This window comes from Myxine glutinosa, chromosome 13 (assembly GCF_964187855.1).
Source record: "Myxine glutinosa chromosome 13, kmMyxGlut1.1, whole genome shotgun sequence".
Classification (NCBI taxonomy): Eukaryota; Metazoa; Chordata; class Myxini; order Myxiniformes; family Myxinidae; genus Myxine; species Myxine glutinosa.
The window spans coordinates 37,401,572-37,416,327 of NC_136273.1; the positions used below are offsets into that span (position 1 = coordinate 37,401,572).

At 44.9% G+C, this 14,756-nt stretch overlaps 1 protein-coding gene across 4 annotated transcripts in view; it reads left to right on the top strand.

Moving 5' to 3' along the window:
• Positions 1–14,756, top strand: part of LOC137438851 (receptor-type tyrosine-protein phosphatase kappa) — a 493,330-nt gene that overhangs the window by 231,897 nt on the left and 246,677 nt on the right. For all 4 annotated transcript variants that reach the window (XM_078767331.1, XM_078767333.1, XM_078767332.1 and 1 more), the window contains exon 8: positions 13,186–13,343. In XM_078767331.1, coding sequence (XP_078623457.1) covers positions 13,186–13,343 — 158 coding nt within the window. The remainder of the gene's footprint in view (positions 1–13,185; positions 13,344–14,756) is intronic.

The window sequence follows — 14,756 nt, forward strand, 5'->3', positions numbered from 1 at the left end:
CGCCACCATATATATGTCTGAACCTTGTGAGCGAAATATCTTGAAAAATAAACGAACTACTAACTTCTAATCTGGTGTGTGGGTGTATCTACGCATAAGGGAGAAGGCTATTGAAAATTGGTTCGCCACGTCGAAATCCAAGATGGCCGCCTTGCGTCTTCCACTTTGTCAACTCGCATCACTTCACCGACGGGGGACCTAGGCGTAACGCTTGTTGTTTTAAACCTTTCCTGGGTTCCTCCATAGCTGCAGACATTCAAGTAGCACATGCATAAGAACCGCAATGCTATCAACCGACAGAATAGTTTCATCGCTAATTTGTGAGTCGTCAGCTACAGCATACACTACCGGTCAAAAGTTTTAGAACACCTCAATTTTTCCAGTTTTTATTGAAATTTAAGCAATTCAAGTCCAGTGAATAACCTGAAATGGTACAAAGGTAAGCAGTAAACTGCTCGAGGTTAAAAAAAAAAAGTTTAGGTTAGCAAAAACGGGAAAAATGATGAAAATTGCACAGTTATATTGTAAAAAAGGCCTTCTTCAGGGAACATGTAATGGATTAACAACTTACAGCTGTTCTGCAGCAATGTAAGTAAATTAAGCCTTGAAAGTTGATGCAAACAATTCCTACAGGTGTCCCAACCTCTGCTGATTACTTGATTACAGCCCCCCTATCTGTATAACAATAGTATTGGAACAGACTGTTATTACACCCTCTGAAGCATTATTTGGACAACATTGCACTGCAGGAAGTAGTATATTGGAAAATGGAGGAAACTCTGATAGGAAGAGGTCTGGCAAACCCAAAGCTACAACAGAATCAGAAGACAAGTTTCTGAGCGTCAACAGCTTGCGTGGTGGGCGGCTCACAGGACAACAGCTTCAAGCACAGCTTAACACTGGTCGAAGTAAGCAAGTCTCAGTTTCAACTGTGACGAGAAGACTTCAAGCTGCAGGTTGACAGGTCGAGTGGCAGTAAGAAAGCCATTGCTAAGATGGCAAAATAAGAAAAAGAGGCTTGCCTGGGCCATGAAGCACCGCCAGTGGACTACTGAAGAGTGGAAGAAGGTCTTATGGACCGTTGAATCAAAATTTGAAATCTTTGGTTCATCAAGCAGGGTTTTTGTATGCCGTCGAGTAGGTGAAATGATGGTTCCTCAGTGTGTGACACCAACTGTCAAACATGGAGGAGGAACCGTGATGGTCTGGGGCTCTTTTGCTGGATCCAGAGTCGGCGACATTTTTTTTTTTTTTTTTTTTTTTTTTGTATACTGAATCGAGGCTCGTGAAAGAGCTAACATTTATTTCACAAACAAATCAACCAGACAAACAAAATATACAAAAGAGGGAGCGGAAGCCAAGATGGGGAGAGAAGGGGAAGCACACAACCACAACATTTGAGAGTGGGAGGGAGAGGGCTTGGGGGCAGGAGGCGTGGGAAGGGGAGGGGGGGGGAGGGGGGGAGAGGTATGAAACACAAGGGGACCAAAATTAGCGGGGGTAGAAAAGATCAAGGTTTTGGATGGGGGAGGATAAGAGATGGTGGTGAACAGCTGTTTTAAAGACCTGGAGGGTAGAGTGGGATTGAAGAGAGTGAGGGAGTTTGTTCCAGAGGCGGGAGAAAAGAGGAATGAAGGAGTGAAGGTGAGCAGAAAGTCTTGATTTTGGCAGTTTAACCATAAGAGGGTTGCAGGCAGATCTTGTGCGACCTGTAGGAATATTTGGGGGACAGAGCCCAGAGAGAGGGCTGGGGGGGCAAGGCCAGAGAGGAGTCGGTAGAAGACGAAAAGACCACCAACCTGCCTGCGGTGAGTGAGTGAAAGGCCCTTGGAGTTAGCTTCATCGCGGGAGATTCCAATGATTCTGAACGCTTTGGTTTCAACAGCGTGAAGACGGGCTAGGTGTGAGGCAGGAGCACCAGACCAGAGGGGAGAGCAGTATTCTATAGAGCTGCGGATGAAAGCCTTGTATGTGGTGAGGAGCTCAGGTGTGTCAAGGAAGGACTTCACACGACGGAGGATGCCCAGTCGGCGACTGGCTTTGGAGGCCAGATTTGAAATGTGGTTTTCCCAGGAAAGATCATGGCAAATAGTGAGACCCAAAAGCTTGAGTGACAGAACTTCTTGGAGAGGATTATTCAGAAAGTGGATGGGAGGGTTTTCCAGTCGGTCTTTTCGGAGAGACATCGTAAGAGTGTGAGATTTATCAGGATTGAAAGACATGTTCCATTTGTTTGCCCAGTCTGTGATTTTGTCCAGGTCTGCAGAGAGTGAGGAGGCTGCAGTCTGCCGATATGAGGGATGAGGAATGGAGCGACAGAGAGTAGAGTCGTCAGCAAAGAGATAGAGAGGATTTTCAAGAGAGTCAGAGAGATCATTGATTTAGACCAGGAAAAGCACAGGGCCCAGAACACTACCTTGGGGAACTCCAGCCTGAACAGGAAGAGGAGATGAGAGAAACCCATTCAGGGCCACACGTTGACTACGACCAGAGAGGAAGTCCGCCAGCCATGCGTGGAGATTTCCATGGATACCAAAGGAGGAGAGTTTGGTGAGCAGAGCAGGGTGCCAGACCGTATCAAAGGCACGTGAAATGTCAAGGGAGACAGCTCTAATTTCCTGTTTGGCGTTGAGGACCTCCATCCATTGTTGAGAAAGCAGAAGCAGCATGTCCAGAGTAGAGTGACCAGGTCTGAAACCAAATTGATGATCAGAGATCAAGCCATTGGAGAAGAGGAAAGATTTCATATCTGAAGCAATGATGGATTCCATGACTTTGCTGATAATTGGGAGAAGGCTGATTGGTCTGTAGTTGCTGGGATCTGTTTTTGCACCTTTTTTGTGCAAAGCGGTGATGTTGGCTGATTTCCAAGCAGATGGCAGATGACCTTGAGCAAAAGAGAGGGTGAAGAGAACAGAAAGAGGGAGTGAAAGAGCGGAAGAACATGATTTTAGGACCCGTGGGCTGATGCCGTCAGGACCAGTTGCAGAATCAGAGTCGAGGGTTGACAGAAACTTTTCCACCTTGACAGGAGGAAAGGACACAGAGTCCAGGAGCAGCTGGGTATGACTGGGTATGGTGGGTACAGAGAGGGATGGGTTTGGGACACAAGATTTAGAGGCAAACACAGAGTTGAGGCATTCAGCTTTTTCACGTGCGGAGTCAGCCGTTAAGCCGTTTGAGGTGAGGGAGGGGATGGAGGGGGAACAAACACCAGAAACAGATTTGACCAGACGCCACCAGGATTTGGAAGAGGGAGACAGACAAGAGAGTTCGGTCTTGAGAACGGTGAGATATTGTTTCCTGGCTCTCCTGAGGGTGGACACACACTTGTTTCGGGCTTTGTGAAAGGAAATGAGATTTCCTTCCGTTGGATTTGCTTTCCAGGAGACGAAAGCAAGTTGTTTCAGGGCAACAGCCTCACCACAAGATTCCGTGTACCATGGACGGGAGGAAGGGTATGACAACTGAAGACGAGATTTGATAAATCTGTGCATGAGAGAGAGCAATTTACTTTGAAAGAATTCCCAGGATGAGTTGATGTCAGAGGCGGTAGAGATGGGAGACCAGTCCAGATGATTGATGGCTGCTTGAAGACCGTGCCAGTTGGCCTGAGTGAAATGCCAGACTCGTCGACGCTGAGGAGGCTCTCTGAGAATGGTCAGAGAGATGTCCACTTTGACAAGCACATGATCAGATGAGCCGATTGGAGCAGAAGAAGAGCAGCAGACATTTTCAGGGAAGTTTGTCATAACCAAATCCAGAAGAGAAGATGCTCCGTTGACTGAGATCCGGGTCGGGAAATTGACAGATTGTGTCAGTCCCAGTGAGTCGCAGAAGTCCTTTGCTGAAGAGCCGTGGCTGGTGAGAGAGGTACCCACACCCAGCCAACTGGCATGGTGACAATTGAAATCACCACATATGAGGAAGAGAGAGTTGGGATGGGTGTCCATATTATCAGACAGAAGTTGTTGGTTGACAACAAGAAGTTATTCTTGTTAAGAAGTTAAACTTCAACAACAAGAAGAAGACAACAAACGACACAAGAAGTTGGTCCATATTATCAGACAGCGAGATGTAGATGGAGTCATCGCTGTTTGGTGGACGGTACAACACACATATGAACAAAAGGTGGGAGCGAAGGGGAAGCCGTAGCCAAAGGTATTCCTGGGGGTGAGGTGGAGAGAGGGCAGTGGAGGGCGAGTGAGGAAGAGAGTTTTTTATAAAGATAGCAACCCCACCTCCAGGACGAAGCTCAGGTCTATCATACCGGAGGAGGGAGTAACCTGGGAGAGATACCAAGGCATCAGAGACATCATGAAGGAGGAAAGTTTCTGTTAAGCAGATCACATCTGGTTTGTCAGAAGCAACCTGTATGGAGAGATCAGTCAAGTTTGAGCGGAGGCCCCGGATGTTTGAGGTCCATACCGTTAATGAAGAGGAAGGGGGAGCATCGGGTCCAGAACAGGGGGGGGGGAGGGGTAGGGTAAGATGTGGAAGAGGAGGAAGAGGTAGGGAGAGCTGTTGAAGGTGTGTCAGAGATTTCAGAGATTTCAGAATAGCTTGGAGAAAGGGAAGAATGGGGCGGACAAAAGGTTTGATGGAGATTGGGTGAGGCACAGTGAGGTGTTATTTGAGGAGGGGGAAGAGCGAGGCAGAAGGTTGGGGGAGATGAAGGTGAAAGTTGGAAGGGGGAAGAAGCAGGGAGGATGCTTTGAGGAGGGGTGAGAGGGGAGTCTAGGAGGGGAGGAGTGAGGGAGAGTCTCGGAGGGGAGGGGTGTGGGGGGAGTTTAGGAGGGAGGGGAGGGAAGGGGCAAGGGGGGAGATTTGAAAGAGATGGGTGATGGGGAAGATTTGGAGGGGAGGGGCAAGGGGGTGGATTTGGAGGGGAGGGGTGATGGGCAAGTTTTGAAGGGGAGGGATGATGGGGAAGTTTTTGAGGGAAGGGGTGATGGGGAAGATTTGGAGGGGAGGGGTGAGATCGGATTTTAGAAAGTGTACGATTCATGGGAAACTAACATTTTTTGCAAAATGAGTTTGAGACCTTCGAGTCAAAAATACGTTTGAGGACATTGAAGGAGGGGTGGAGTTCTGGATAGTTTAGGGAATGTAGAAAGGAGGAACTGTAAGAGATGGTATTATATATATTTTTTGGAATGAATAGATTTGGTGAGCAAGACGAAAGCATCCTTTTGTAGGAAAAGAAGAAAAGGGTGTTATAATATATGAGAGAAAATAGTTGTTCAGGGGAGAGATTATACATTTATAACCACGTGATCGCGTACGAAGAACGAACGAACATATAAGAACAACAAATAAACGAATAAGACCTGGGAAGGGAATTATTTTTTTTTATTTTTTTTTATTTTTTTGTTGTGAGTACAGATATTAAACAAGGAGGTTCGGGGTGAACGACTGGGACGAAACAGAGAACGAAAATAATTGCAGCGGATTCGACGAATCGCTAAGAGAAAAACAAAACCACAAGGTCGGAGACGGTACGGTAGCCAAGCCTACGAGAACTAGGCCGCAGAATACTCGATACGCATTCACCGACGATTGTGTATACATGTACGAAAAATGTAGCACCGAAAATTTTCCAAAAGATACGCTATAGGTACATACACCGAAAGATAGATACAGTCTCGACAAAAACACAATTGAGAAAAATCACTTAGCTTCGAAAGCGTGAGCGCATGGGACAGCTTCGAAAAGACGTGACCTCGCCGTGATCTCGCGAGATCTCGACTTGCACAGAGTGACTGGCACCCTGAACCAAAAGGGCTACCACAGCATTTTGCAGTGCCATGCAATACCTCTGGTATACGCCTAGTTGGTCAGGGGTTCATCCAACAGCTAGATAATGACCCTAAACACACCTCCAGGCTATGTCAAAACTACCTTCTTTTTTTTCTTTTTTCTTCTTTTTTTTGTATACTGAATCGAGGCTCGTGAAAGAGCTGACACAAACAAACAAATCAACCAGACAAACAAAATATATAAAAAGAGGGAGCGGAAGACAAGAGAAGGGGAAGCACACAAACACTTGAGAGCACACAACATTTGAGAGCAGGGAGATGTGTGGGAGGGAGAGGGCTTGGGGGGAGGAGGCGTGGGAAGGGGGGGGAGGGGTGGGAGAAGTATAAAACACAAGGACACCAAGGACTTCCAGGACAGAAGTTGGTATTTCAAAAAAGTGGAATTGGGGTGAAATTAGCGGGGGTAGAAAAGATCAAGGTTTTGGATGGGGGAAGATAAGAGATGGTGGTGAACAGCTGTTTTAAAGACCTGGAGGGTGGAGTGGGATTGAAGAAAAGGAAAAGAACCTTCGAGGAAAAGAACAAGACGGTAGGCTTCAAATCATGGAATGGCCAGCACAGTCTCCAGACTTAAACCCCATCGAGCTGGTTTGGGATGAACTGGACAGAAGGGTGAAAGCAAAGCAACCTACAAGTGCAACACATTTGTGGGAACTTCTGCAATTGTTGTGAAGAACTTCCCGAACAATATTTGATTTCCATTGTAGAAAGAATGCCACGAGTGTGTTCGGCGGTTATATCTGCAAAAGGTGGCTACTTTGCTGAGTCAAAAATTTAAATTAAATTTTGTTAAACAAAATGATTCAATGATTTCCTTTTGATCTCCAATTGTTTATTTGTTCTATGCTTAATTTCAGAGTACATCGAGAAATAAAACTGCGTAAATTTCAATAAAAACTGGAAAAATTTAGATGTTCTAAAACTTTTGACCGGTAGTGTAGACAGAACTGGACACAACTGAGGCTCCTAAACATGTACAACATGCAATGCCAACAGCAGTCAACATATCACTTTGTGGAAATATCACCACTTTCAATTGCCCACCCAAGGTGTATTCAAGAGTGTTCAATCTGTTTCGTGAGTACATCACGAGTGCTTTTTGTTGAGCAGCCTCCAGCATGACTTCGTCCTTTACAAGTGTGCGAGACACAGACCTGATCATCTACCACCAGGCTTTGGAGGATGGTGGGAGGATGGAGGATTTGGATTCCAGGTGAGCCGGCGTTGGGCCCAAGCTATATGTAGTCCAGCTTTTCAATGATTTTGAGCTGTGTGGAGACTACAAGTCACCATCAGTCGGACTTGATGTTCAGGAGGAAAATGTGAGGTGTTTTCTGCCGATGGTCTCACCGAACGTATCAGTGTCTAACGAGTTAATGGACAGAAAAGTTGAATCCTTGATGGAGCGATCTTGTGCGGAAGAGAAATTAGTCCATTGTGGAACAAATTCCATGAGCGGTCAGTCGATGTGATGAGCTGATGTCTCCGACGATGGGCGAGTCTTTCTTTAGAGAGTTGATTTTAGGCCAGATCAAATGGCTTTAAGAAATTGTCTGCCAGTGATTCAAACATCCACAGCAACAATTGTCGTAGTAGCATCGTCGGCTCAGTTTTGAAGGACAGGTTTAAGGGAGCCGTATGAAAAAGGAGAACTCCTCTCGATCTCCAACGTGAAGCCGTAATGAATCATGACAACTCATAACCGAGTCCCTCTCCGTCTGCTTTGCATTAGTCTTTGGTGTTGACCCACAGTGGGCCTCTGTTGTTGTGCAAGGCCCCTAAATGCCTGCCATGCATGCTGCTCCTTTGCATTTGGCAATCTCAGCATTTGACTGGACTGCGAGTGTGGGGTTGAGGAACAGTTATGTATCAAGATGGTGCACATGCGGCACGGTGCTTAAGGAATGTGTGAGAGTGTTTAGTTGCGTGGTGCTGTGGGATTGTAGCTTCAAGAGGCAGCCATTAGACATATATCCCTTTGTCACAGGGAGCTGTAGATGTACGTCGGTCCTCTCTCATATTGTCCTGTTATCATGTGGACAAATTCATTTTTACCCTGGCTAGAGGAGAGGATATTCATTTGGATTTGTCTGTCTGTCTTTCTGTTTCTTTGTTTGTTCCGCACAGAAGGTGCGAATGCTTTTCTCTGCAACCGTTGGTCCGATTGCCAATACATTTTCACCATAGGGGTGGCGACTCCTGTAGAATTTTTATGTTAATTATGACATCACAGATCACGTGTTACAGGCGCCATCTTGCAAAAACTGAAAACGCGCACCTCTATATCGCTGAAACTGCTCCATGGAAAACATTTCAACTTGGCTCATTGTCAAGTACTCTCCAAGTGGAACGACATAATATATTCATGATTATGTGATCGGTGCCTTCATTATGACATCATAATTAAATTGATGTATGTGGGAAAATTACACCACAAGACCAGGAATCGAACCCATGTCCACTGGTGAACCGTACCAGTGCTCTGCCATCCTTAGATTCCTGGTCTCGGCGTGTAATTTTCCCACAAAAATAAATGTAATTATTCATATCCTGTTCATTAATGTAATTATGACATCATAATTAGACAAGTAGAAGCTTGATCCATTTATCTTGAGCATGATCTACACAAACATTGTACGGGAAAATTAAATTGATGACCGCATTGGTCATGTGGATTGGCAGCCATATTGGATTGAACATAAATCTACGTCGTCAATAAACCACAGAAACAGTACAGCAGCTAATAAACACCACACAAAATATACCACACAAACGCGTCCTGGCGAGGGTCTGCCATCTCTGATTGCTCTTTCTTGTTCTATTTGTGTTGATTGTTTTTGTAAGGTTCTTTGCTTTGACTCACATTGTAACACCTGTGCAGCCCTGCAGGTTCTTACCTTGAGCATCACGTTGACGTTTTGCGCACACCGATCTGGTAGGGTTCAGATTTTCAGGGATATGCTGCGTTCCTGGTCTCTGTTTAACAAGTCAGTTTTTACCTCCTGTACTAGCGGTGGACGGAGGTTATGTTTTCACCCCTGTTTGTCTGTCCCTTTGTCTGTTTGTATGGCTCTTTGTCTGTTTGTCTGGCTCTTTGTCTGTTTGTATGGCTCTTTGTCTGTTTGTCTGTATCTTTGTCTGTTTGTCTGGCTCTTTGGCTGTTTGTCTGGCTCTTTGTCTGTTTGTATGGCTCTTTGTCTGTTTGTCTGTATCTTTGTCTGTTTGTCTGTCTCTGTCTGTTTGTCTGGCTCTTTGTCTGTTTGTCTGGCTCTTTGTCTGTTTGTCTCTTTGTCTGTCTGGCTCTTTGTATGTTTTTCTTTATCTTTGTCTGTTTGTCTGGCTCTTTGTCTGTTTGTCTGGCTCTTTGTCTGTTTGGCTGGCTCTTTATCTGTTTGTCTGGCTCTATGTCTGTTTGTCTGTATCTTTGTCTGTTTGTCTGGCTCTTTGTCTGTTTGTCTGTCTGTTTGTCTGTCTCTTTGTCTGTTTGTCTGTCTCTTTGTCTGTTTGTCTGGCTCTTTGTATCTTTGTCTGTTTGTCTGTATCTTTTTCTGTTTGTCTGGCTCTTTGTCTGTTTGTCTGTATCTTTGTCTGTTTGTCTGTATCTCTGTTTGGCTCTTTGTCTGTTTGTCTGTATCTTTGTCTGTTTGTCTGTCTCTCAGAGCATGATATCTCAAAACGTTATGGACGGATTCGGACGAAACTTAGTGGACAGGTTTGATGTGTGATGAGGACGAATTGATGCAATTTTGGTTCAGGTCCGGATGCAGATCCGGCCCATCAGTGGGATACAAAAGGTAAACTGAATTCATCCCGGTGGATGTTTCCACTCTGACTGCTATTCGAGATAAATTAGGTACTTTAATATCAGGCACTTGATATACACTCAAAACGGTCCCTTTATTTAAATTACAGAATAGGAGTTGTGGTTGGTTCCATGATATGAATGGGGGTTGTGGTTGGTGCAGTGATATGAATGGGGGTTGTGGTTAGTGCAGTGATATGAATGGGGGTTGTGGTTGGTGCAGTGATGTGAATGGGGGTTGTGGTTGGTGCCGTGATATGAATGGGGGTTGTGGTTAGTGCAGTGATTTGAATGTGGGTTGTGGTGGGCACAGTGATTGGAATCTGGGTTGTGGTTGGTGCCGTGATATGAATGGGGGTTGTGGTTGGTGCAGTGATTTGAATGTGGGTTGTGGTGGGCACAGTGATTGGAATCTGGGTTGTGGTTGGTGCCGTGATATGAATGGGGGTTGTGGTTGGTGCAGTGATTTGAATGTGGGTTGTGGTGGGCACAGTGATTGGAATCTGGGTTGTGGTTGGTGCTGTGATATGAATGGGGGTTGTGGTTGGTGCAGTGATTTGAATGTGGGTTGTGGTGGGCACAGTGATTGGAATCTGGGTTGTGGTTGGTGCTGTGATTTGAATGTGGGTTGTGGTGGGCACAGTGATTGGAATCTGGGTTGTGGTTGGTGCCGTGATATGAATGGGGGTTGTGGTTGGTGCAGTGATTTGAATGTGGGTTGTGGTGGGCACAGTGATTGGAATCTGGGTTGTGGTTGGTGCAGTGATTGGAATCTGGGTTGTGGTTGGTGCTGTGATATGAATGGGGGTTGTGGTTGGTGCAGTGATTGGAGTCTGGGTTGTGGTTGGTGCCGTGATATGAGTCGGGGGAGGCGGGGAAGATGGTGGGTGCCGTGTTACGGGTGGGGTTGCCATGATGTGAGCGGTGGGTGATGGAGGGGGTGGTGGGTGGTAGAATGCAAGTTTGCATTCTAATCTGTTGCTAAATAAATAAAACAATGCTCTTTCGCAGCAGAATAATAATTAGCCTAAAAGGGTTTCAGTTTGTAAACCAAGAAAGAGAAATTGACATTGGTGGGTCGTGGCTTGTGCTGAAGACCTTGGACTTATTTTGCGACATTTCCAGTGAAGATCAAAACACAAAATGTTGTTTTGCAGGAATTGTTTGTAAAATACAATGAAATGTGAAAATTCCATTTTAGTTTGTAGTTGGACTATGCGATACATTTATTGTACAAATCCCTTTTTGCACAACTGAATATTTTTTTACCTTGAATTATTTGTGAAGTGGCATTCCAGGCATAAGATGTCATAGCATAAAAATCATGTCGCATCACATAAAATGTTAAAAAGACATAAAATGTCACACACAGCCCCTGCCCTGGTATTAGTGGCCGGCGAAGCCTGTGTTGTCAATAAACGCGTACGTATTATGTCGAAAACCAGATTATGCTGTATCCCTTGGCTTGAGAATTCCGAAGCGCAATGGAGGCCGCCATCTTTCGGATGCGGAAGTATGCATAACAAATTGAAAAACGTTCAATAGGAGTTTCTTTCACCCGTCTTTGTTCGATTCACAATCTTATGCACCTCCAATTTATTATTAAAATACTTTAAGACCAACCTCGGCCCGCACGGGCATGGTTATCTTCAACGAAAAGCGTCACCAAACACCGGAACCAATGAGATTCGAGCATTTGAAAAAATATTTCTAAAACCAAATCACGCAATGGAGGCCGCCATCGACCGGATGCGGAAGTTTGCATAAAACAATTACGAAAAAGTTCAATAGGAGTTTGTTTCACCCGTCTTTGTTTGATTCACAATCTAATGCACCTCTAATTTGTAATTAAAATACGTTAAGACCAACCTCGTTATCTTCAACGAAAATCGTCACCAAACACCGGAACCAATGAGATTCGAGCATTTGAAAAATATTTTTTTAAAGCTTATTACACGTTTCGGAGGGTGAAAACGGCGTCAAATATTCTAAAATTGACGAATTATTATTTTTTAGAAATCTCGTGGCCATCGGGGATAGTTTTTCATGGCCGGAAATATCCGAAGTTGAGACGGAATTCACCGAATTAATCAAGAAGTAAATTTTATCAATTTTAATCTCATCCAGAATGCAAATGGTACCTACTACACCTACTACACCGACTACACCTACTACACCTACTACACCGACGGTACCTACTACACCTACCTACTACCAACTACCTAACCTACTGATGCCATAGTGATGGGTAAAATAGTGGCAAGAGGCTTTGGCTTCGCCGGCTCATTGCAGCTTTGCAGTCGGGTACTAGTAATTACTGTACGGAGTTAAAGGCCGTCAGTCGGCCATCTTTGGTTGGATTACAAAACAAATTATTCTGCATATGTATGTATACTCTCATTTATTGTCTTTGTGCCAAGTTTGAACAACATCGGTCCATGCATGTCGATAAATGGTTGGGGGGACACGTTAAAGTAACAAAATGGCCACTAGTCGGCCATCTTGGATCTGATCTCGAAATAGATGACGTGCATGTTTAAGCCATCATTCTTAATCTGTCTGCCAAGTTTGAACAAGATCGGTAAATGCAAGTCCAAGAAATGGTTGAGGAAATGTTCAACATCGGGTTTTTCTGCAACTAAAATGGCTGCCAGTTGGCCATCTTTGATCGCATCACAAAACAAAATGATGTTCATATGTATACCATCACGTACTTTTTTTTTTTTTTTTTTTTGTGTATGCAGAATCGAGGCTCGTGAAAGAGCTAATACCAATCACATTTTTAAAAAATCAAACAGACACACAAAGTATATATAATAAGGGGAGCGGTCGACAAGATGTGGAGAGAATGGGAAGCACACAAACACAACATTTGAGACCAGGGATATCGGGAGATCTGTAGGAGGGAGAGGGCTTGGGGGGTTGGAGGCGTGGGAAGGGGGGGGGGGAAGTGTAAAACACAAGGACACTGCAAGGACTTCCAGGAAAGAAGTTGGTATTTCAAAAAAGTGGATCTGGGGTGAAATTAGCGGGGGTAGAAAAGATCAAGGTTTTGGATGGGGGAAGATAAGAGATGGTGGTGAACAGCTGTTTTAAAGACCTGGAAGGAGGAGTGGGATTGAAGAGAGTGAGGGAGTTTGTTCCAGAGGCGGGAGAAAAGAGGAATGAAAGAGTGAAGGTGAGCAGAGAGTCTTGATTTTGGCAGTTTAACCATAAGAGGGTTGCTGGCAGATCTTGTGCGACCTGTAGGAATATTTGGGGGACAGAGCCCAGAGAGAGCTGGGGGAGCAAGTCTTTGTGCAAAGTATGAACAAAATCGGTCCATACATGTCTGAAATATGGTTGCGGACGGATGGAAGGACGGATGAGACCCAATCCATAAGCCACCGTTTCGGATTAAATTGAACAGGGGCTAATAACTTGTTATTAACCAAACTATTTGTTTCATCATGGAGTAGAGTCGTACTCCATATGTAGGAATGGCATGAGAATTTTTTTTATTCTTAAAGCTTCCATGTTTTTAACCTCAAATTGCCTTTACTTTGTGGTCCATGCCCCCTTTAGAGCCCACCCGTGCTCCGGCCTTGCTCGAAGTGTTCAACGTGCAACCTCGGCAGATGTCCATCGAGTGGGAGCCGCTCGCTTATAATATCACCAGGTGCTTCTCGCACAACATTACCGTCTACTACCGCTACAAGCAGTCTGGCAGCCACGACCACAAGGTGAGCGCGCTAACCCGAGGACAGGCACACGTACACCACCAAAATGTTCCAATGATCTGTTTACATGAATAACATCGACTTTCCAGCTCTCTCCTGATTTTGGGATCATGGAAATTTTTTCTGCAATCCCAAGCACCCAACTCCATGTTGATGAGTTCCCTTGTGTCTCAATGTCTATGGCATTTAGGAATTGTGGATAGTTATTTACGAAGTTATTTTGATCAAGTATATGGCAGTAATTATCTCCTCTTTTGTAGATTGGTTTGAATCATTGCTATGAGCACCACTGTGTAGCTGATGTAGTGCCCCCTGTAGGTTAGAGAAGAAATTTGTAGTTTGCTCAGGGTGCCGGCGATAGCTCACCGATCTTTAACATCTACCAACTAATGCTAGCAGATGGGACACCCAACTTAACATCTTTCCAAGAGACAAAGTATTTATGATGGAACGCCAAACCTACGAAGCACCAATATGAGAGCTTATAGTGTGGTCAGGTCAGGAATGTGGTTCATTTCTCTCAACTGCCGTTTTCAGATCTCCCCACAGGTGTTCAATGGGATTTATATCTGGACTAATTGCTACACAACAGTCCAGCATTTTGTCTTGACCTATTCCTGGGTGCTTTTTGAAGTGTGTTTGGGGTCATTGTTCTGCTGCAAGACCCATGACCTTCGACGGAGACCCAGATTTCTGACAATGGGTTCAACATTGCGCTCCAAAATGCCTTGGTAATCTAATTTCATGATGCCATGCACACATTAAAGGCACCCAATGCCAGAGGCAGCACAGCAACCCCAAAACATCACTGAACCTCCTCCATGTTTGATTGTAGGGAAGGTGTTCTTTTCTTTAAAGGCTTCATTTTGTTTTCTGTAAACATAGAGATGATGTGCTTTTCAGAAAAGATCTCATTTGGTCTCATCTGTCCACAAGACATTCTCCCAGAAGGATTTTGGCTTGATCAGGTGTGTTTTGGCAAACTCCAGTCAGGCTTTCTTCTGTCTCTCTCTCGGCAGTGTGGTCCTCCTGGGTCTCCTACACCATAGAACCCCTTTCATTCAGTTGGCGACGGATGGTGCGAGTTGAAACTGTCGTACCTTGTGTCAGAAGGTCAGCTTGAATCTGTTTGGCAGTTGATCGAGATGCTTTCTCCACCATTTGAACAATCCTTTGCTGCAATCTTAGATCACGTTTTCTCTTGCAGCCACATCCAGGGAGGTTGGCTACAGTGCCATGGGCCTTAAACTTCCTGATAACATTGCATACGGTGGACACAGGAACATCAAAGTCTCTAGAGATGGACTTGTAGCCTTGAGATTGTCCATGCTTGGCTACAATCTTGTGTCTGACCTCCTCAGACAATTCTCTGGTTTTCTTTCTTTTCTCCATTCTCTTTGCGGTTCTCCATTCTCC